The 24,867-nt window shown below is 43.4% G+C and overlaps 1 protein-coding gene across 3 annotated transcripts in view; it reads left to right on the top strand.

The window, feature by feature from the left end:
* Nucleotides 1–24,867, top strand: part of KCNK2 (potassium two pore domain channel subfamily K member 2) — a 148,538-nt gene that overhangs the window by 51,992 nt on the left and 71,679 nt on the right. For 2 of the 3 annotated variants that reach the window (XM_054195404.1, XM_054195402.1), the window contains one exon: nt 18,865–19,175. In XM_054195404.1, the coding sequence (XP_054051379.1) occupies nt 18,865–19,175 (311 nt within the window). Of the gene's footprint in view, nt 1–16,948; nt 17,117–18,864; nt 19,176–24,867 lie in introns of those variants that run through there. The other variant, XM_054195405.1, reaches the window with a different exon arrangement.

Raw genomic sequence — 24,867 nt, 5'->3', positions numbered from 1 at the left:
AGGGTTAGTAATATGAACAGGTAGAAAAAGCAGAAAAAGGGTGTTCCCATTGCTTTTTAAACCTGTCTTTAAATTATTTACTTGGCATTTTGACAGCTCACGATTTAAATTTTTCCATTCATCTTAATATTTAATCACAATTTTTAATTATATTAGTAACTTGAGGCTACTTCTTAACTCAGCAATAGCTTCATTTTCTATTAATAAACGGCACTTATCCTTGGCTTTGACACTTACTTGCTGCGAGTGTTTTGGCTTTGGTAGAACATGCAGTCCAGGACATCGTTATTGCCTCTTAAATCTCAAATCTTCTCAAGTTATCAGTACAGTGTTTCACCCTGATGATGATAACTTAGCATAAAAATGTTTGATTTTCCCTATGGTTCTTAGTGCTACTGTTGCTAAAAATAGAGGAGATCAGAGAACAAGTTCTTAAAAAAATCTTACTCTAAAAGACATTCTTCCAGATGATTTTTCTTCTCCGTAGTCTGGAGAAGGAACCATCTAGTACCTGAGAGCTGTGGGTTGGAAGAATGTTACATCTCAGTCTGTGTGACTGAAAGGGTTTGGGCTTAAGGTCTCAAGGTTTTGGAGCTGCATGCCAAATGAACTCTCATGCTGGGGTTACAGCCGTCATGTGGCAGTGGGTTGCACGGGTTTGGAGGCTGCTGGGGGACATGAGCCAATGGGCATGAATTTGTCTGGGATGCAGAGGCCATCCAGCCCAAATCCCCAAGGGAACAGTAAAAGACCTGGGACTTGCTGAACTATCCACTCTCCCTACAGCTCTCTGAAGTCTATGTGGCTCTTTGAAGACTGGGAAATGTGGCTTATGGGGTCAGGATGATTGACCATCTCTATGATGAGCCTTTTAGACCAAACTCCTGTTTTTGCAGGCAGCATGTCAGATAAATCTTTATTATAAATTGAGCAGCCTCTATTTTACAACGTTAAGTTTTTGTTCTCATACTCCCTATTGAGAGTTTGTCCCACAAGCTGGCTCTTCTCATGCTTTTTGTGATTTTCAGCCAAAATTTATCCACAGAATGGTTTTGGTTTTGTGTCAACATGGTCCCTTAGCTCAAAAAAGTCTTTTTGATTGATCTACACAGAGTAATCAGATGTCTTCTCAGCCATCATTTTGCCAGAATAAAAGTGAGCCGAGCTCTTCCAGTTTCCTCCGACACAATCCATATAGAAGTCTTTTCTGCTTCTCTTTGGGTTAATTTTTGTAGAGCACCAATGACAAGAGCTAAGTGCACTTTTCCCACTGATGTTTCACTGGAGCCCATGGGTTGGCATGCAGCACTCAGATAGCACTTGCTGGCCAAACTCTACCTCCTATGTATTCTTGATACTAGCAAAAATAATCAGTATAAACAAGATGGTGGATTTAACAGGACTTCTAATCAATTTGGTTAAAACAGATGAGAAGGGCCCAGCTTATTATGTGGCAGTTCTTTGTATTCATACAGTGATACCACCAGCATCAGGAACCAGAATGCACTGGCCCATATGGGTAATGCTGTTTGTAGATGGGTCTGAAAGAATCAGTACCCCAAATGTGTGATGTTTGGTGGCTGGCCACTTTGGGTTCCTATCAGAAAAGTGCTAACTCTCCCCATTCACTTGCAGGAGACCTACTGCTCGTAAGAATCTCCTTCCTATAACCACAAAGCTTATTTTAGGCTCAGGTCAAAGCAAGTGTTTAAGGATAATTGGACCCTGAATAGTCTTGGACAGAAGTGTAACATTCGCTGTGCAATGTATTGCTTTGGACCAGAACAGATCAACAGCAAGAGGAAGAAGAGAAGCATCAACTTCCCTCCCTCACAAGTTCCAGTGTTACACATACCTGAGATGTATTTGTCAGTTTACCTGTTACAATTAGAAAGATACCTCACAGTTACAAGATCCAACCAGGACGCTTGCATTAATTACCACCAAGAGCACTCTAGGATATCTGAAGAAAAGACAGAAAATGAAACGTGTTCAGTGTCAGAAAGGTAGAAGAAAATGTGAGGCATTGATGAAGGATCTGGAATAACAGCTAAGGACTGTGGGGTGCTCAAGAAAAGCATCAGGCAGAGTTATTAAAGGAGAATTTTGTCTCTTCGAAAAGAAAAGTTTCTAAAGAGAACGGTGGGCAAAAGCTAGCTATTCTTTTTTTCCAGTAACCTCAGGCCAGAGGCAGTGGATATTATTTAATAACCTAGAACTAAAGAAGAGCAGTCTAATTGCCAGTTTGCACTAAAAAAAATCAAGAGTCACGCTCTTTGAAAGAATGAAATTCTGAGAGGATTAATTGCATGTGAAATACCCAAAAGAGAAATTTACTTAATATTTTTTAAAAACCCCATGCTTTTTTCCCTGTTTATAGGATCCTAATTTTGAGATCAGACTGCGGTAGAGAGACCAAAACTGAGAGTGAAACATCGTATGAGATTCTGACTTACATTTAGAAGCAGCTGTGTTAGTTTGCCAGGCCGCAGAACACTCTTGTATGAGAATGCAAGTTTTAGAAAGAAAAGAGGTGATGGCACAGTAGATTGGGCTGACAAACAAGTCTTATTCAAAAACCCCAACAGACTGACAAAGTAAAAAATCCCAAAACTTCAACAATCCAATTCTCACGTGGAGTGACTTCGCAAGAAGTAATGTGAAAGTTTACACCTGAAGGAAAAAATGGGTAACTAAATGCCTAGCCTTCGATAGAGCTACTATTTTGGCAAGAAACAAAACTATCTGTGGGAAGCTGTACCTAAAAGGAAATTAAGTATAAGTATTCTGCACAGTGAAGAAGACTGTTCTGTGGAAGTTGCTCAGAGAGCTATTCCAGATGACTGAAATGCCCCCTTGCACATGAATGGAATTGGCGTTGCTTATAAATTGGATATTGATACCCATGTCAATATGAAATCTTACGTCAATTTGAATGCAAATGAAAAAGCCTAGGTTGTGCAGCGACAAACTCAGTTCTGTAATAGCTGTATACAAACTAAATGTAATTGCAAAGCAGTCTCTTGGAAACATAGAATTTTACTTATTATTGAGAGAAACAGAAGCCCGAAATGTGTGTGGTCCTTCGTCTCACAGGGAATATGTATAAGCTAGAAGGCCAGAAGCACTTGGAGGTAGAAAGAAAAACAGATTAAAAAAACCCCCAAACTACATTAAGATATAGACAGCAAAGAAAAAATTGCAAGGCAAGTTTCACAAAGAAAAAAGAAAATTAAAATAGTCATTACAGTTAGAACACTAAGGAAAATGTAGAACAAAGATCAGAAGTTGCTAAACACATGTACATGATTAAAGAAACTTTCTATCCGTGATCATTATATCCATTATATGTTTTGCAGATTTTAGAAACAAATGTCCGTTACAAAGGAGGAAAATGGCCCAGTCCTCTCAGTACACATTTACAACTGAGAACACAAACAGCTAAACTGCAACCTGTTAAAAATTTCTTGTCCACAGGGAACTCCCTATGCAATGCTGTCAAGTTACTATTTTCTAGGTCCCTTTGATAAAAATGGACATAACAGCACTTTTCCACCTCTAAGAATTACTTAAATAAAGAGCACTTCACAGTGTTTAACATATATATACATATATATATGTGCTATTGTAATGAGGCCAATAAACACATCTTCCCAATACACAGTAGGGAAGTGATTGTGCGTCTGTACTTGGCACTGGTGAGGCCTCACCTCGAGTACTGTGTTCAGTTCTGGGCCCCTCTGTACAAGAGGGACATAGAAGTTCTGGAGCGTGTCCAGAGGAGAGCTACCAGGCTGGTGAGGGGTCTGGAGACCAGGTCATATGAGGAGAGGCTGAGGGAACTGGGCATGTTTAGCTTGAAGAGGAGGAGTCTGAGGGGAGACCTCATTGCCCTCTACAACCACCTGAAAGGAGGTTGGAGAGAGGTGGGTGTTGGCCTCTTCCCCCAGGTGAATAATGACAGCACCAGAGGAAATGGTCTGAAGCTGCGGCAGGGGAGGTTTAGATTAGATATTAGGAAGAATTACTTTACTGAAAGAGTGGTCAGGCACTGGAACAGTCTGCCCAGGGAGGTGGTTGAGTCACCATCCCTAGAGGTATTTAAGAAACGTCTAGATTTGGCACTTCAGGGCATGCTCTGGTGACAGAGATTGTAGGGTTTTTTTCAGTGTGTGTATGGTTGGACTCGATGATCTCAAAGGTTCTTTCTAACCATGAAGATTCTATGATTCAATGATTCCATGATCTTACCTAGCTAGACTTAGCAGTCTGTACTAGAGAGAAAATTTACGGTGAGGACTAAAGGAATAAGCCACTTTGAATAATTGGCATGCCCTCCATTCTAAAGTAACAGGTGACTGTGTTTTGGCTTGGTTCATATGCTGATTTTGAATATGATGGGCAAGTGGGTTTCTATCATAGTTCCACTGTATCCAAAACCAAGCTCTGCACACTTTTTTTCAGATACACTTTTTTTTAGTGTTTGCCTTTCGTGCTTTCCTGCAGTTAGTATTTTCTGAGAGCTGCGCTCTGCTGAACACCCATGGAAACTTCTTCAGCAGGTAGGCTACTTCTGTGTCATGGTATGTGGGAGTCCTTCTCATTTCCCTGGGCTCAGAACTGATGCAAGGCTGAATGCCACTGCTGTACTGGGCCAAGATCCAGGCGTGCACCATTCCCTTGTCCCTGCACCTCTCAAACCCCGTTCCCATGCCAACAAAAGCTCAAGCCCAGAGCCTGAGCATGAGCCGTGGCACGTTGTAGCCAGGCGTTGGTCTGAACGCTCTGTGGAGCGGGACCCTGGGGCATGCCAAGGCATGCACGGGAACATAAATATATACATAGCCATAGAAATGTGAGAACTGAATGCCTGTAAGTTTTTAGGCTTCCTTTGAAGTTGATGGGAATTTACTTGAATAAGGTATGTGTAAAAATAGAATAGAAGTTCAGTTTTGGCTTGTTAGGACATGGGTGCCAATAGTAAATGCTTTATTACCGAATTCATCGGCAGCTAAATTTTGGGGGATTAAGAATACTCCACCCAAAGGCTTGCTGGTTAAAGCAGTCACAGGGAGGTAGAAGATGTGAGCCCAGATCTTCTCTCCTGTCTCCCAGGTAGATATTTCAGCTACTGAGTTGCACGGAGTGGTGCCTTTTAGCTCTTTGTTCTCTCATTTTCCTCCCTCCCTTCCCACTTTTTACTCCATCCTTGTCAAGTACTTTAAAAAGCCCACCCAAACAACATCTGGAATCTGAAGTGCGGACAGATCCTCCCTTGAGAGACTTAAATCCCAGACCTTGACAGGGTTTAGTACAATTCTTTTTCTGTAGTGTTGCCCAGTGGCTAGTTAATAACAGTCCCTGGAAGACCGTTACGAGTTCCGCTCGTGGGTGACTTTCCCCATATGTTATATAGGGAACTCAGGCTCTAACTTTGATCTGCATCTGCAGTGTTTAACTAAAGCTAGGTGCATCAGTGCAGAACATGGTGACTCTTAAATCGCTGTGTTGACTAAGCCCAAAGCCTGTAAGAACCGAGGTGAAATCACAAGAGATGACTAGTGAAGCACGGCTGACTTTATTTTACGGCGGTGTAATCATCTAAGTCAATGAGATTGCATCCATACGCAGTAACTGACGAGATGTGAATCTGGTCTGGAAGAAAGACCATGTCACCTACCCCTGTCCTCCGTTATTGCAGGCAGCTAGACCATGTAATTCCTTTCACAAACTGGTGACCCTCCAGCCTCCAGCTTGACATTATACATTCTGCAGCATTAAATGAGTATGAGTCTAAGGAACATAAAGTTACAGACTTTACTATGGCAGCATCTTGTATGTCAGTATGTCTGTAGTAAGAAGCCTTAGGGAACACTTATGGTAAGATAGCGAGTCCCATGCTGTAGGTCAGAAAGTCACAGATTTCAGTGCCAGTAGTCTGTTCAGCTAAGTGATAGCTCTATCTTTGTTGCATTATAGGAGTGTATAAACAAGTTCATTAAACTGCTATTTATTTCATTATTATAAACTGCTTACGATATACTAATATAATTTTTTAATATTATAGTAATAATTAGAGCTTATAGCTAATGTATAAATATAGTATGTGTAGATAATATAGATGTATGCATATCTAAAATGTGCAAGTGGTATATTTACGGATGCATTGCTGTTAGTTCATCAGTAACTGTTATATACAGCTTTCATGTTATTTGCTTTAAGAGAATCATGGCTGGGTGTGATACTTTAAATATAAGCTGTGTTTTTCCATATATAGCTTTCTGTTAAATATTCCACACAGCAGCTATCATGCGTATGTTCTTCCCTAAGTGGTCATTTGGAATGGCTAGTAGTTCAGCAGTTATTGACGGGTTGCTTTCTTGTCTAAAAATAGAGGAATGTGTGGATCCTTTTACACAGCGGGTATTCAAGTAATAATGAAAGTGATTGATGATAAAAAGCTTTCTTTCTACTCTTCTGTCATCAACAACCTATTGGGATCAAGAGAACACTGGGATAGAAATTAATCTTCCTTGAGTTATTCTAAACAGTCAACTGATGGGAGATTTCTTTGATCTCATTCAGTTGAAATTGATTAATTCTGTTAATTACTGTGTTTGAACTGAGTTAGCAGGAATTTTCTGCGTGTTGCAGCATCCTTGATGGTTTGTCCTTTTGCATGCCAAACAAGTAAACGTGGTGTCAGTGTGGTGTTTGCTGACTAAGATTGATGATGACTATTGATGATAAATATCTGTAGAAGTGATCAGATGTAATTTGTTTCTGTACTTGGGTTTTTCATTGAGACTGTCATTGGTTAAAATGCATAAACAGTCCTTGGAGCAGGAATTCATGTCTTCCTCTGCCAAGTGAATACATAATCACTAAGATCTCCCTCTGTCCTTTTCCCACCTCATGAATCCTAAATTCTACAGGAAGAACTGGGATTACATTAGAGTTCTTTAATGCCTGCTGGATGACGGGATTGTCATAAATCTAAGGAGGTCCCTTGAATCTCATGCCATCTCCTTATTACCCTACTGCCTGCTGAGTGGGTTCTGATTAACGTTGATAGTGGGGGACTAATCTCCTACCTGGAGTTTGTTTTTTCCAGTAAGCAGACTCAATTTTACAAGCTAGAGGAGACAACTGGGGTGCTTGGGACTGCAAGAACAGGCTGACATACACTGAAGGATTTACCGAGGAGATGGCTGCTTAAGGTTTGTCAGCCATCCTGAAAGCTGTCTTTGCTCTAACTAGCTTTTAGTCAAAAATAAAATTATTTATTATACTAAAATTTTAAGATTAAAAATAATAAAAAATCAGTAACTAGTTCTGGAGAGAGGTATAAGAAATGGAACAACTAAACATGTTGTAACTACATGCCATTCTAGCTAGGCTTCAAGGTGATTTGTCTTTCCCATGTAGCGAGTAGGCAATTAAGCCAAAATAATTTCCAAAACAATTGCCACAGCCCTCTGATGCTGGGATCCAGTTCTCTTGCATCTTGCCTGCCATGGGTTAGTCTTTGCTCTATAAAAATGCCTTTGGAGTGCCCTTCTGTGACAGTGTAGGCTCAGCGGGAAGTCAGCAGCTAGCTGACTCTGAAGCAACCCTTTATGCAATAGGAAGGCAAAACATAATGACAAACTCAGTGCTTCCTCTGGGGATAAACAGGTCATTTACCTGCTTTCAGTAAAAATCTTTCTGCTGATGGCAGGGGAGGTTAAACTTTCTATGCACCTGTGTAAGTATATTACTATTTATAACAGTCAAGTGTAAACCGTATTTTGCACAAATACATAAGTGAGAACAACAAATACAGCTCAGTAATATTTCCTAGAGACCAGACACAGTCACGAGACAGCACACTTGAGTCCAATAATGTATTAGGATCAGTGATCTCTAAGTGTGGCTTGCTGGAACTGCAGGAGTCCCAGTTCCTTCCCACAAAGGTGAAAGATGTGGATTTAAATCCCTTTATGCAGAAGAGTCCTTTTTCCCCTTATCCTGAGAGAGTCTTCCAATCATTGCACTATTGCAGAAAAATTTGGTGGAGGTGTTTCTTCTATTTATGTTTTAAAAGAAAGTGCTAACCATTCCTACATTTTCCATAAAGTTTGTTCTGCTAGCCTTCCAGAAAAGCCTAACAAATAAACTCCCCTGAGGAGATAAGTAAGGCAGGCTTATTTTCTGGATCAATTGGGCATAAGAATGCCATTAGTGCTGAGCAGCATGGTGGGAGGTGTATTTGTGTCCAGAAGCAGAAAACTTGCTAAAGAACACCAGTGGTGAAAACTGAGCCACACAGAAATTAAAAGAAATAGTTTTTCGGGATCACATTTTTGCGTGTAGGTGCCTCTGTCCAAGTTGGATGCCAGTTTGTCCCCTGCACAATGATCTAGAAAAACCCAACGTAGCTGACATAGAGTAACTCCAGAACTGGATGCAACACATACGTGCCATGGAAGAACTGTATTTGAGCCAGTTTGCCATGCTGAGAGGTCAGAGTTACTAGTTTGAGTGTACTGCTGTGAAGACCATACCTGCCCTTCCTTCAGGAGCTGGCGATATTTTTGTGGTTTGCCTCACAGTCTTATGCGTGCAGCAGCTTGCTCCGGATTCCCACACAGCTCCATGTGCGATGCTGTGATGTACAGGTATATCCAAAATCCTTCACATCTGGATCACACGTTTTTCTGTAGATTTGCTAGCAGGATGCAGGACCTACTCTCTGTGACCCTGTAAATTAGGAATAAGGGATATTTTCCCCACAAGTCTAATTTATTAGTTACAATATTGTGATCATAGCTGACTTTCCAAAATATTCTAGGCAATTTTTATGAGTAAGGAAAATCATCAGATCTTCCCTCTAAAATAAAGAAATTGCCAATGAATCCCCAAGAATCTGGTACAAATGTTCAGCCTGAGGCTTCCTTACTCATAGCTTTTGTTGTATTTCTTTCATTGAGATATTCTTACTGGATAATGCCTTAAGTAAATCTTTTGAGTAGTAATCCCCTTAATATCTGAAGTTGTTCTGAAAGAGAACATGAAAAGCTAGGAAAGCAATAATTACAGGAATTGGTTTCTTTATGGCTTTTCTATTAACTTTTCTTGGCAGTCATGCTTCTTAAATTGGTATACTCCCATTTTTAACAAAAAAAAAATCACAGAAAGTTTACGTAGATGGTTACAGGGGGTGACTTATGCTATATCTGTTGCCAGTATAAATAATTTAGAAAAATAATATTTTTATTGAAGAATACCTTTTACACTAGCGTAATGAATTTTTTACAATCTTACTTTTCCCACTTATGCCATAGGGCAAGTGATCTTTTTGGGCAAGTGATTATAAAAATATTAAGATGTTGAGGATTTTAGAAATAGAACAGCCTTCATGTCCGGGCTGCTACAATGTCATGGAAATTTCATAATATTAATTTTAGCTGTTTTATGTGAAGAGGTCACATAAAGTAACTTTCTCACCAGTCACAGTCCTAAGTGCATCTGGTTCTGTTTGGTGCCTGGGGTATTTACATCTGGGGGATATTTATATTTGCTATGCAAAGAGAAAAACATGGGCCAGCCTTCCCCTATATTTTGTATCTACATTTTCCTTGGAGCTGGAAACCAGCTTTTAATGTTCCCTCTAGCAACTGAAAATAAAACAGGAAACCGTACAGAACAGTGGGTCAATTTCCTTGCATGCTTAACATCAGCGGCATGACACAACTGAAAGACTTTATTTCTAGCAAAAATGTAAAGGTAGATTTTCAGATCAGAGAATCATAGAATGATTAGAGTTGGAAGGGACCTTAAAGATCATCTAGTTCCAGCCCCCTTGCCATGGGTGGCTGGGATACTTTAAAGCTGAAAGGATGAGTATGAACCTTTAGCTTGTCCTGCCAACACAGTCCATAGCTGCCAGCCAAGATTAAACCACCAAGACCAGAATTTCAAGGTTTACAGTTTAAAGAAAATAGAGGGAAGGAAGGGTGGAAGTGCTGAGCAATGCCAACGCACCGTGCATCTGAATGGTGGCAATTTATGCTTCTTACTGTCCAAGCACCTTATGAAAACTGGGCTCTGTCACCCAGCTTTCTGCCTGCATGGTGGTAGTGGCATCTTTATCACAGCAGAAGGATTTGGCCACTGGGAAGGGCAGGTGATCCTTTGCAGATAAAGCTTTGAAGTTGTGACTCTCTGATTTTCAAAGTCAGACTTTTAATGTGATATGAAATTACCTCTTCACCTCTGTTTAGGCACTTCAGTGTGAATCTGGGAGATACTTTTTTTTCCTAAGAGTTTTAAAAGCTGAAACTCTGTGCCTCTTTAAATTAACTAACCATTACTTACAGCTGCCATATTTTGACATTAGCATTAGCACACAGCTTAGTTTCACAGTGTGATTTGTGAGCTCTGTGCCTGGCATGGGGAGAGGAGAAAATGACAAAATAATTGAGAAGAGATAAAATAAGAGGTCTATGCTTAGAATGAGCTATTGAATTAAAAAAAAAAACAAAACCAGAGACTACCAAATGCTGTCTTTCTGTAAAAAATATGCAGCATCTTTTCCAGATGTATCTCCATGTAGCTGAACATGCAGAGACTGGCAGAAAACCGTGTATCTTGTCCACATTTGAAAATAATTCATACATTTCATTGCACATTTGCACATTCTCTTATGGCTACTGCCACGTAGAGTAAGTCTGGTGGTTTTAAAACGTAGATGATACTTAATGTTCTACTTTTCCATCTCATTTGTATTCTTTATTTCTGTCAGTAAGTTCTTTCATTATCCCTGCATGATACTTATTTAGTATTGCCTTGGCTATTTTCTCTTCTCTTGTCTTTCTGGTTTGTTTTGTTTCTTCCAAATTTTATTTGTGGATTACTCTACAAGAAAAGCACTAATGCTATTTTAGGTGATTTTCAGTGTCCTCTGTCTCTGTTTTATTTTATTTACAGATTGTTGTGCCATAGGTCTGTGTCACAATTTCCAGAGTTCCCTAAAATGTCGATGTAGTACTTTACAAATATAAAAATCAAATCCTCAGTTCCTCAAGACATAGTTTAAAAGTAAGCACCTGCTTACTTACTTGAGGGAAACTACCGCTAGAGTCAGCATGAACTTTGGCCATTGTCTTGCCAGGCCTGATGTGTGCAGTCTTATATGTATGTTCTTTTTCTTTCAAAATACTCCATGCTTTTGTCCAGTCTGCAAAGACAATACAGAGATTAGGTTTCCATCTCATAAGTCATCCAGTAGCACCATGAAAATCTATGAGGACAGTTGCATGATTGGTACTAAGGGTTGTGGACAGCCAGATATAAAATCTAGATGTTCCCATTGTCAGTCTCCTATTTTGAAGAGACCACAACTAGCAAGAATGAAAAACAAATTACAAACCAGCAATTTTGTAGAACATTTTGATGATTACAGAACAACATTTTGTAATCATCCCAAAGCACCACTAGCTTTCCCTCAAGGAGATCAGTAATTCAAATACTAGTAAGTTTTCCCTGTGTATAAATAATCCATAATAAAGGTGACATATGGCAATTCACATTTATCATTGATGAGAATGGCATTGAAAAGTTAGTTATAATTGTTGCTTCTGAAGCTGTCCAAGCACAACAGATTTGTGAAAGCAAATATGAAAAAACAGTGGCAGCACATGTGACAAATAAATCCCATTAGGTCGGGAAACACGACACAGGCAGGGAGGAAACCCACTGGGAGATCTGCAAACCAGTAAAGAAAAATACACATTCACAATATTAATTACAACAGCGAATACTTTATGGGTTCTAAAACAACTTCCCACTTGCTGCACGTGGATAAATAGATAAGAATTACTAGTGATGGAAAGAATTAGAACCTAATTAAAACTGACAACTGAGCTGTATGAAAATAGATGGGCACATGTAAACATTTTTTCTAGTAATTGATGAGGTGAGAAACAATGGCTTTTCTGCTGAAGAAATAATTTGTCAGACTGTAAGACAGACACTGAGGGTAGGTGTAATAGCTTGCTAGTGAGATAAAACTCATTAATACATACTCTACTTGCACCACATATGCCTAACTCATTTGAAAATGTGAATTAAGAGCGATCACATATTTTTAAATTAAGGCTTTACCATTTTCAGAGGCAGCTGAGGGCTGAGTATCACTTAGCTGCAAGTGTCTCCTGCCTGTTGCCTTCTCTTTGGCCTCCTGGTGCTGGGCTGGGAGGGTGGGCTCTCGGCAGGGTCCCTGGGAGCAGCCCTGTGTCCTTACTGCCTGTGAAGCACATGGTCGGGCTTCTCATTTGCTCAAAGGAGAAGCAGACCGTGTGCCATTAGTTTCTCGTTTAGTGTAAATTCCCATCACAGGATATGACTAATGGTTTAATGGCAGAATACAGTAACATGGCATGGCCTTAATGTCATAATTATCCATAAAGAACCGACAGAGATCTTTTAATGTCTCCGAAGAAGTCAAGAGACAAGTAATTTGTAGGTCCCGCTGAATAAGTAAAATGAGCCTTAAAATCAACTTACTAAATAAGTCCAGTAGTATTTCTGCTGAGCTCTGTTGTAATAAAACTTAGCAGTAGCAAAGGTTTATCCTTGATTTTAACTGGGTGTATGGTTTGGGCCATTCTGAAGAGAGGCAGAGGTTTCCTGCTCTCATGTCACAGGAAAGTGTCGTTTCCTTTAGAGGGGAAGACGCTGTGTCCCCAGCAAGGCCTGAAGCCTACAGCCATACATATTTAATCAAAGGCCTGGGTCCCCTGCGGCAAATTAAATAGATGCCCACCGGAATAGTTTGTTGAAGCCAGTGAGGGAAATGGCCTCACTGGGAGCCTTGCCATAACAGTTCCTTGGGAATGTAGAAATCCTTGGCTATTAAATAAGAGTGAAGAAGGCTGGCACCTGTGGCACCTACTATTGATGCAGCTGGTTACAGAAGAGCATCTGCTGCACCCAGAGGTGGGGGCTTAACAAGAGCCCCTTGCCCCCCGGGCACAAAGCAAATGCTTTTCATTGCCTTCCAGGGAGGGGATGGCTCCTGCGATCGGAAAGAGGAAAAGAAAGTGTTAGCGACAGATAAGGGTACTTTTGATGTACGCTTTTTAAATTGATCTTTCTATAGTGATATTTTTCTGGAATAACTATTTCCTTACAAGTGTGCTCCTGTCCTACCAAAGCTATGTTTAGATCATCTACAGCTGTTAGTTGTATGAATATGTGATTGCTATGTTTATCATGCAACGTTGACTTCCCCTGCATGCTGCATGCCCGTCTCTGTCGGCTGAGCCTACTTTTAACATTTCAAAGAGTTGAGCAGCTTCCAGCAGCCACCGTCTGTGAGTAATGTGGCCATCCCAAATTCATGCCAATACATTTTTAGACAGCATTTGACAGTCCTGTGCTTTGTGAGTCTTTCTTATGTTAGCATGAAATACACAAGCCCGCATACGCTTAATCTTACAAGCATTTTTTTTTCTTTAGTTTGTTCAGATAAATCTCTTTGGCTCAGTAGCAAGCCCATTTGCTTGCAAGGCTGGAGCTCTCTATTGTAGCCCCTTTTACTACTTAATGTTGCCCGTGTTGGTTGGTGGTATGTTTTGCCAGTGATATGCTGCATTTGAGTGTGTTTGTTTAAGTAAAGCTCAGGCCTGATACTTCAAACTGGGTGAATGTCAGTTCCAAATTTGAGGGCAAAATGGTCACACACAATATTCAAACAATGCGTGGTGTACATTACAATAAAAATATTGGAGGGCATGACTCCACAGAATAAATGCTGGTGCTATATAAGGCCTCCAGAAAATAGGAGTTGCTATACACAATGTTTTTTGTTGTACACCACAATAAGAATTACTGGTTTTCTTGCTGGATTTCTGTCATTAAAGGTACCTACTGTCTGTGGAGTGTTTCATAGAATCATAGAACCATAGAGTTGTAAGGGACCTCTGGAGATCATCTAGTCCAACCCCCCTGCCAGAGCAGGGTCACCTAGAGCAGGTTGCACAGGAACGCGTCCAGGCAGGTTTTGAATGTCTCCAGAGACGGAGACTCCACCACCTCCCTGGGCAGCCTGTTCCAATGCTCTGCCACCCTCAAAGTAAAGAAGTTCCTCCTCATGTTTAGGTGGAACTTCCTATGCTCAAATTTGTGCCCATTACCTCTCGTCCTGTCCCCGGGCACCACTGAAAAGAGCCTGTCCCCATCCTCCTGACACCCACCCTTTAAGTATTTATAAACATTGATAAGGTCCCCTCTCAGTCGTCTTTTTTACAGACTGGAGAGACCCAAATCCCTCAGCCTTTCTTCATAAGAGAGGTGTTCCAGTCCCCTAATCATCTTGGTAGCCCTTTGCTGCACCCTCTCCAGCAGTTCCCCGTCCTTCTTGAACCGGGGAGCCCAGAACTGGACACGGTACTCCACGTGCGGCCTCACCAGGGCAGAGTAGAGGGGGAGGATGACCTCCCTCCACCTCCTGGCCACACTCTTCTTGATGCACCCCAGGATGCCATTGGCCTTTTTGGCTATATCTGTAGTAGAAGGCTATATCTGTAGTACTACTATATCTGTAGTAGAAGAGAGAAAGCACAGCTCGAGTCCACTTTAAGTAAGCTGTAAACTTCAGCTGAGGATTACATCTGGGATCACAATAGGTGGAAAATATCAGCCAACTGAAAGTAGATACTGGAGATATTTACTAGGTAATTAATGGAAACAATTACTTTCACAGAGACATATCTTCAGCTATTAAAGTTGAGGCACCAATTCCTGGTGTGGATCTCAAAATGGTTCCTGCCCGTTGGGTAGAATGCCTGAATTTAAGGCCTGATACAAACCCTCCTGAAACTATTGGGAGGCTTCCCACTGATTTTAGCTTGTAGGCAATAAGTCTGACCCTTTTTCAGCTTTTAATAATAATTCCTCCACTCAAGGAAAAACAAAATCTTATTCCAAATATTTAGATTGCTAAAGAAAGGCATGTAGTACTATTTTCCACAATATTTTACAGACACACAGGCCAGCATGGAGGAAAATTTTCATGCCTGTTTTCCCATAGGATGTTGGAAGAAATCCTGTGAAATTACTCTTTTCCATGAGGTAGGAACAGACAGTGTTCACATAGGCTGATGGTTAAGAAATCTTTTTGGGAGAAAGGGGGAAAGAGGATGATTTTTTTTTTTGGTATAAAAAAGATCCAGGTGTGAAAACTTTAATATTCAAGAATCCCTCGAGCGAGGGAGCATCAGTAGACGGGAGCGGGCATTTCACTTTTCTTCTGTTGTTCGAGGATTGGGACTATGTCGACGAAGTTACCTGTAGGAGTGAAGGTCTGCTTGCAAAAGGGTTTGTTGGATTGGGCCCAACGGCTCTCGATACTCAACAACTGCTTTGCTGGTTGATGGTGATGGGGAGCAACGAGCTACGGCTCAAACTGAAATAGCAGACGCAGCTTCCTGCCCTATGCTGCATCTCGTGGAGAGGCGTGAACACGCAAGGGAAGATTGGCGTGATTGATGTTGCTGAAATTGGAGTCCTAAGGAACTCAGGATTACACTCATTTGTATTATGTCACATTGATACGCAGAAGCGTTAAAATAAGTGACTTCTAAAGTGTTTGCTGATGGTGCTGCTGATTTGAGCAGGATTATAGCCCATTAAACACCCGATGTATGACTGACTTTGGCTGTTTTACAGATATAGCCTCTGGCTCTAAATGCTTGTGACCTATAACCATTTTTTATGGTGAGTAATTTTTTAACGTGTTTGCAGAGACTTTTTAGAGAGTGGTCATGGGGGCAGTTTTTGGATTTTCTTGGTAAATCCTCGTCTTTTAGGCGGGTGTAGACGTTGATCAACACAGTGTGAACAACTGACCCATGGGTAACGTCACAGGTGATAGATGACCGGGAAATCGGGGAGTTAGCCCGTGGCAAAGATAACAAGAAGAATTTCAGGCTTTTTAAGTGGCAGAAACCACACTTGAAGCAGCATTTCTGATGTATCCATCAGACTAAAATGGAAGGAGGCAGTACGCTGGCAGTGCGTGCGATAGGAGAGCAGCTACCATCCCTGACTCCTAGATCCCACCTAGTTAACTCCTTGCAGCAGAACACCGGGCTGCAAAGCACACGGGTTAAAAATCAGGCCAAGACGGGAAGGATGGAGCCGCCGCGCCCCGCAGCCCCGCGCCGCTCCCCGGCCAGGGCCGGGGTCTCCCGGCTTGTCCCCCCGCTCCTCTTGCGGTGACATCTCCTCTAGTTCAAAAGTTCACGGGGAGGCTCTGGCGAGGCGGTGGCGTTCGGGGCTGGAGCGGGGACCGCCGGCAGGTCCTGCCTCGCCGGCGGGGGTGGCCGGTGCCTTCTCCTCCCTCCCGCCTCTCTCCTCGCTCGTTTCCAGGCGAGACCTTGCTCTCCGCAGGTACCGCTCTGCCTCCCCCCCACCGGTCCCCCACCCCCCATCCCGCCGCCCCCCTCCATTTTTTTCCCTGCGCCCCTGCAGCATCTGCCCGCCGCCCTGCCGGGCCGCCTGCGCGGAGGGGCGCGGAGGGGCGCGCACCGCCCGGCGGGCCGGGAGCGGCGCGGCGCTGCACCCCCCGCCGGCGGGAGGCGCGGAAGGGGGCGCGGAGGGGCGGCGGGGGGTGGGGGGGGCAACCCGCGGCGCGGCTGCCCGCCGCCCCACAAAAGGCATCAGCGGGCTGGGGCTGCTCCGCACGCCCCGCGCACCGGAGCACGCACGGACACGCACACTGACACACACACTCTCACACATACGCTCCCGCTTACACGCACACACACACACATACACGCCGCGATGTGCGATGCGCGATGCGCGACGTGAGGCACCTCGCACGCCCCGGGGCCGGGGGGAGCCGGCGGGATCCGCGCTGCCAGCCCGCCCCCCCCTTGCCGCTCCCTCTCCTCCAGACCCATCCATCAGCCTCCTCCTCTCGGTCTGCTCCTTCCTTTCTTTTCTTTTTTTCTTTTTTTTTTAAATAATTTTTTAAAATTTTTTAATTTGCTCTAACTGTATCTACCCAAGCCCTGAAAAAATGCCTGCCCGTGGAGCGAGGAGAGGGCACCGGGTCGGTAAATAAGAAGTGAGTACGAGCACAATGGCGTGCCTCCCCGCTCCCAGCCCTGCGGATGCTGCATGCGCCCCTGCTTCCCTCGCCACCGGGCGCGGGGGGGACCCCGGGATGCTCCCCGCGCCGCGGCGGCCCTGGTCCCCTTTGTACCTTGCCTGGCTGCCTCCCCTTCCCTTCCTCTCCCGGCGCCGCTCCGCGCCCCGGCCCCGCCGCCGGCCGCCTCGCCCCCGCGCCGCTCCCCGACGCGGAGCATCCCCGCCAGCGGCGGCTCGGGGCTCGCCCGCCGCACCGGGGCTGCGCCCCTCGGGGGCGGCGGGCATCCCCCGGCGCATTGCACCGGCCGCGGGGAGGGGGCGGCGGGGCCGGCGGCGGAGCGGCGGTGCCCGCTGCCCGCTCCTTTGTTCGCTGCCGGCGGCCGCGGCCGGTCGGCGCTGCCCCGGGCGGGCGGGCGGCGAGCTCGGCGGGGCCGGCCGGGAGGGGAGCGGCCCCCGCCGGGAGCGTCGCGGGCCCCCGGCACCGTCCTTGGGGGGGCTCGGAGGGTCGCGGGGGCTGCGACGGGAGGGGGCAAGGCGGCGGGGAGGGGGCTGCCCCCGCCAAGGTGTGGGGCGCGGGGGGAGCGCGGCCGTCCCCGGGTGCCCGCGGGGCGTGGGGCGGGGGCCGGGGCGGCGGGAGCGGGAGGCGTGACGGCGGGGTGCGGGGTGCCCGGGTCCCCAGCTCGGCCCAGGCTATGGGCTGCCTCTCTCCCTCCTCGTCCCTTCTCCCGGCGCCGGGGGCTGTGCCTGAGCCCGGCGGGTGCCCAGGTGACCGTGCCACCGCCACCCCTGCTGGGGACGTGTCCCACCTCCCCCGTCCGGAGGGAGACTTTCCTCTAGGTTGAGATCAGGTCTTTTCCCACCGGCAGCTGGAAGCGGTGTCGTGGCCGTTGAAAATGTACTTGTAATTCAAAACAATTTAAATATAGCTCGTGCGGTCAACTGCTGTGGCCATCTTCCCACAGGAGACCTTTACCTGCGCTTGATGTGGCGGATTTTTTTTTTTAGTGCCTGTGAGTTGCTGGTAGTCACATGAGTTACCGAGATACTTGATAACACACTCAGCTGCTCTTTTCCTAACCCGGTGGGTTTTTGTAGCTGTAAATAAAAATACACGCCTTAACAAATGGGTGACTTTTCCAGTAAGTACACATATGTTTTACTGGTATTTTCTGAAAGGTGTAATCGATACGCAGTTAACGCTTTAAGACCGGTATGGTGAGCAATGTATTGTTTTTATGGTTGTGGCTGGGGAGTTCAGAAGCAATCATGCAACTGTTCTCAGTATTTATTGGAGCGCAGGACGAAATAGGTGAGAGAAAGAAGGATTTGTATTTTTCTGCTATCTCTCTAATGCTGAGGTAAAACACAGCTGGAAAGCTGCTTAGCAGTGCTTAAGAGAGCAGCAGATGTAAAGAATCCCTGCAGCAAAATACCACCTTATACTAATTTTAATTCCAAAGCATAGGGGAAGTCTGGGTTTATGAAATGAACGAATATGAGAAGGGGACGGACACACACAGAAAATGTTGCAATATGTGTAAAGTGGATAGTACTACTGAGGGCAGCAGGTTCATTGTAACGTGGCATGGGGTTTATGTGAAACATTCAGCAGTTCAAGAATTCCAGTTGGAAGCAACAGAATTTCTGTAATCTCTTGGCAAGAAGTTCAGTTATGGAAATCTGAGCGGCACTGTAAAAATTAACTTTCTTTTTCTGTTTTGCCAGTGGCGGCACCTGACTTGCTGGATCCCAAATCGGCCACTCAGAACTCCAAACCAAGATTATCATTTTCCACCAAGCCTACTGTGCTCTCTTCACGGGAGGAAAGTGATTCGGCTATTAATGTTATGAAATGGAAGACAGTCTCAACAATTTTTCTGGTGGTAGTCGTGTATCTAATCATTGGAGCAACAGTATTTAAAGCCCTGGAGCAGCCCCATGAGACCTCCCAGAGAGCCACCATTGTGATTCAGAAGCAGACGTTTGTATCTCAGCATTCCTGTGTGAATGCAACAGAGCTTGATGAACTGATTCAGGTAATCCATACCAAACCCTTGTCACCATGGCTTAGAGGAACAAATGATATATGACAGCACTGCCGCGATAAAGGGGGAAAACTTTATTAGCAAAGCTCTGTGTTGGCCGAGTGATGTAACAAGTGTTAAGACCAGAAGTTGAACAATAGCGTTTTCATGCAAAGCCTCATGGTTGAAAAGCTATTGCTATTTTTAGGTCCACTATGCTTGGTAGACAGCCTTTTCACTGAAGCCTCCCTTTATACTAATTAAATGATTATTCATCAGCAGTATATATAATTAATAGTTCACAACGGAATTGATATATTGATTGTGCCTTACCAGGTCTGTCAATATTTGAAATGCCTAATTCAGAGGAAGAAAATACACCAACCATTGCCTTAAAGGACTTCTAATTTACCATGATTGTATCAAACTAGCTTTCCTTCCAGCTGTATGTTTCTTTATATTGATTTTCTTTTAAGTACAGGAAAGTACCACGGACTTGCTACTTTGATCTTAAATCTCAATTTTCTCTGCTTCTTAAAGGCACATCCACAACTGATGTACATTGGTGTGTTCCTACTAACATGACTTTACCCTTGCAGGTCACCTGCCTCAGAACCACAGGAAATATTTATTTGCAGTAGCACAGAACTAGATCCAGAGCCTTATCAGGCCGTCTCCAACTTAGATCCCACATTCCCATGCTCTTATGAATATCCAGTGGCACTGCAGGGAACAGGAAGGGACTGCCAAATAATGTCAGTTCTGGGGATGAGACCGTGAAATGGGAGGCTAGAGTGAACACCCAAGAGTTGGCAAGGATTGAGCCCTTCATTAACAGTAGCCGTGGGGCCGTCTGGGTCTGCAGAGCCTGAGACGGGACACTGGAGAGCAGGAGAGGGCGGTGGGCACCCAGACCCTGGCTAGCGTGAGCTCTGGAGCATGCTAGTTGCATGGGCAGCAAAGCTTTCTGGAGGTGGTGTTTGACAGCAGATCTGGCTGGGAGTTTAGAAGCTGATTTTACCTCTCTAGACCAATCTGCCTTGAGCATCAGCTCGGACACCTGGGGTTTTTTCCGGTTTTAAATGCAGAGCTCAGAGTTATTTTTATGGCGCATCACTGAATTTTAAAGGCAAACTGGGAAAATGTCTTGTATTTTATGATTTCTCCCCTGCCTTGTTGCTAAAATATGTTCCAAAACTGCCGCCCTTTAAATGACTGTCAGGCAGTTCCTATCTCCGTGTGTCCTGACCAGGCATGCCTGAGGAGGTGCTGTCGATGCTGATTTTGATGCTGTGTAAGAACTATGTTTCAGTGGTTTTACCAGCAGCACGTGAGATAATCTATCAGAGAAACATACAAGCACATTCTGATTAAGACAATCCCTTGTAGCTAGTATAAATATCCCCATATGAAATTTTTAGGTCAGATCCTGTACTTGTGAAGATAAAAATAGAAATTTTGAGGCAATATTACCTTACATTATCTGTGAGATGGTCATTAATCCAAAAACCATTGAAATTTGCTCTTGAGTACTTGGATATTTTAGCATTTATGATTCCCTACCCAGAAGCACAGACTGGTAATAAAAAACCACTTCATCAGCATTCAGTGCCCATTTGATGTTCTGCGTAAAATAAATGACAGTTTCGGTACAATTATGAGAGCACAGATACCCGTATCAGCATTACCTCCCATCTTTGCTAGTGATCTTGGCATGCCCGGAAGGACACCGGCTTGTGAAGCACTGGGGTGTGACGCTGCCTTCCACAGCACATGGATGAGAGATGGTTGTGGGAAGAGTTTGCTTTGCTTGTTGTCGGGGTAAATGGAAAACTTATTTTCTCCTTGTTCCCTTTGCTCCTCTGCGAAGAAGAACACCACAACTTGGAGGCAGGAACATGCTGTTACTCTCCTTTTATAGGAGGAGATCTGAGGCCTAGGAAGCCTGGTCCTACAAGTGCATTTGGGTTCTTCCTTTACACAGAGTAAGGGATAACAAATTATATCAAGTTAAGTGTCAGGAAGTAAGTGAGTTGCCCAAAGTAAAATAGGAAATCAGTGGTAAAGCAGAGTCTCAGATCCATTTTTCCAAGTCTAGGCTGCTACCCTAACCATGGGGTCATATTTGTTCCCTACTTACCACTTCGTCACAGAAGCTAGATTACTGGAATGCATTTTGTCTCTCCGGGTTTATATCTGACTGTTATTAGAATATAATGCAGTATTTCTTCAGTTTGTGCTGGATGTCTGTATGAATAAAAATAAATAGTGCATGTGAGGAAAAAGTGTTATTTAAGAATGCACTGAAAGCTATAAAACTGAAAATTAATACGTACTAGCGGAGGAGGAAGCTGGAATGATTACTGTGCGTGAAGAAAATTACAGAGCTTACAAACTGTAATGTCTTCTTTAATCAAGTATTTACCTTGAGTCAAACTGTAATGAAATTCATTGTAAACTTTTCCTTTTGAACTTAGTGTTCTGGGATTCCAGAAACTGGTTTGGCTCTGGTTTGTGCTAGTCATTGCTCAAGGTGCTTGTCATGCCAGGTTTTTTTGGTCTTCATAACTTTTGATCTGCCATTTAATCCTTATTCTGAAGCAGACTTCGCTGTCCCAAGACTGCTAATGGACAGTACAATGAGCAGTGGCTTTGGTCAGGTGAGCAAATTAGGGAGACTATTTTGAGAGCACAATTTAGAAAAAGTGGAATGAAAGTCCAGTTCGCTAGGACCCAGGGGCCATCTAGCTTCCATCACCTTTGCTAAAATCTTCCCTTTGCCACAGAGCTGATGACAACGCAGAGGTGTGTGCTTCTATAAATGCACACAGGATCGGGAATTTTCCCTTCCTGTCTTCTCCATCCTTATTTTATCTCACCAATCACCAAAAACTTTCCTGACACAACAGTATATACTGTTGCCCGCTTTTCAGCACACGCAGCTTTATTCCCTGGGTTTTGAATTCCTGAAACTGTGTATTTTCACATTAATTGTGTGGCTTCTCTAGGTGTGCTCAGTGAGAATTATACTTTTATAGACTTTATATATTTTATATACATGTGAAACATGGGGCAATGGAGAGCTGCTATGCAGCATAGAAAATGTGCAAAGTTAATGAAATAGAGTGCTCTGGTGTTGACGGCCAAGTAGCCTCAGCTGCCTCAGAAAAATGGCCTGGGTTTTCCTCAAAACTCTGCAGCCCGGTCCAGCAGCATTGTCTATGTGTTAACAAATAGGTGGTCTTCATGACCTTCGCCGTCTCCGACTTCCATGGTCCAGTGTTGCAAATCTCTTTCAGTCTAAACCACTGAGAGCTGCTTCCGGGTTCATAATTTTTTTGATATTTCACAAGCACTTCTATTTAATACCATAGTTAAAATGTGCAAAAGTCACACAGAGCATATCTGAACACCCAAGAGGTCACTTTTTCCAGGCAATTTCCACTGCTTTTGCTGTAGCTTGAAGCCAGTATTAACAACAATATTAAGCGGATCAGTGTGTGCTGTACACAGGAGTGCTGAGGTGGGCAGTCAGTGCACAGCGATCAGTGGTGGTCCATCTAAATCTCCATCTAAAGAAACATCCCAGCAGCGAAGCTTGTGAACATACAAGCACGACCTTGGTGAGTCTAATCAGGGTACAGCAGACCAGCAAGCTGTGCAGTCTGTGTTTAAAGTTTCAGTTGGAAGGTCTTGAAAGGATCTCTGTTGTTAACCCATGAGAAAGCATTGGTTTGGTGAAGGTTATATATAATATCTAATACATTGTAAAGCTATAGAAAGGGATGTGGCCCGACACTTGGCTACTATTCCATCTTTTGGAAGAAGAAGAACGCTTGACAATTCATCATGGACGGTGTTTTGGTTTCTCTGCCGATGCCTGCTCTCAACTTGGCCCTGCTATGCAACACAAAGTAACTGCCAGGTGACAGAATGAAAGAGTAAATGTAGTTCAGACTGTGTGAATTTTATATATATGTGACAAAATATATAAAACTGATCATCATTTACAGTAGGGATTTTTTACATCTCACATGGAACAGGTTTTCTTCTCCACCACTGAGCTTTTTGTGGGCAGAAGCTGATAGAAACCTGGGAGTAATCCAGCTATACACATGCAAATAACAATAACCATTAAAGCATGAAAAAAAATCTCTAATTGGAGAACTTGTATCTCTAATTATTTCAATCTAGTTCTAGTTCTCTTTTAGTGTGTTGGCTGTTCCCTATAGTAAGCTTGCCGCTAAATATTTGAAAACGTTGGAGACAGTTTCCAAACTCAGATGCACAAAGTGTATTGCCAAGTATCTAAAAAAAAGCTCCTGCTGTATTTATGCACCTGTGTGTAGTAGAAAATGTAAAGAGACCTGAGGTTACGTTGCTGATGTTCAGGTTGCATGCATGTCCTCCTGCAGTGCTGCGCAGCCATCAGATACATGCTTACACCTCCATGACATCTCTTGGGGTTAAGAGTTGTCTCTGGGGACGGGTGAGCCCGACTGATTGTGATATCCAACGACTTTGCAAAATTGCCGTTATTGTGGTTTCATACACCTCATTCCTCTATAGGGGGGAAAATGAATTTGCTTTCCGCCCCCTCAGAACTCATATTGTTCCTAGGAGGTAAGGATGTGACCAGCATTGCGTATTGTGGGATGTCTTGGCAATGAGAGACAAATATTTATCCCCCTGCCAAAGAGAAAGCTGATTAAAAAAGAAAAGAGAAGAGCTTTTTATGTAAATATCAGCTAATTATGGATTACTCAGCAGTTATTTGTTTTAGTGTTGACCTTTATAAACCAAAATGGAAAAAAAAAATTCCTTTCAATCCCCAAGCATCAAGTTGTGTAATGTTTTATTTTCGCATACAAAAATCTATAATTTTTGCATACAAAAATAGGAAAGAAGAGAAATTTCAGTTATATTATTTTAAATACCTAGAGTGTTCCAGAAAGCTGGTGTGAATTATTTTAGTTATCTTAGTTAATTCTGAAACTTTGTTAACAAAGAGTTTTCAAGTAAAGGTACGCTGAAACTTAATAACAGAACATACCTCATTTCTGGTTCCTTTAGCAGAAACATCCTTCAAATATATTTATTCTGAAAACCCTAACAAGTGGAAAAAATAATATCATGCTGAACAGCACAATCTTTCTAAGTGCTAATTTTTGTTTTATAAAACCTTCCTTTTGAAATCTGAACAAGTTTTCAGGGTGCCGCTCCAAGCTGTCTCAGCAATAAACGACTCTTGTAGAGTTCTAAGTACAGCCCCTATCAGGGTATGTGGATTCTTCTGAAAACTGAATGCCCACAAAAATGTGCTTGCATTTAAAACAACAACAAAAAAGAGAATTAATGAACCACCAGGATTAGCTGAATTGACCTCGATCCCACAAGTTGATCTCCTTGGGTTCTGTGCGCGCTTGTGGTTAACACGAGGAGAAGAGCTCCTTATGCTGGCGTCCACAGTCATGTCCCATGCCTGGTTTCATCTGACATTTGCATCAGCTGCATTCTCCCTTTTCTTTCCATTCATCTCTTAGACTGTGAATGAGACCAAAATGTGTTTTCTTTTTATCTCCCTTGAGGAAAAATGTGGGGTTTTTTTCTTTACGTCTCTTGAGAAAAGCCTGACACAGTTATGAATGACATGGGAGCAGTGTTTCTTTCATCAAACTGGCATGACCAGGATGTCATCATGGCT

Source organism: Rissa tridactyla, chromosome 3 (genome assembly GCF_028500815.1).
Source record: "Rissa tridactyla isolate bRisTri1 chromosome 3, bRisTri1.patW.cur.20221130, whole genome shotgun sequence".
Lineage (NCBI taxonomy): Eukaryota > Metazoa > Chordata > Aves > Charadriiformes > Laridae > Rissa > Rissa tridactyla.
Note: the sequence above shows the minus strand (reverse complement) of the source record. Positions and strands in the feature narration are given on the sequence as shown.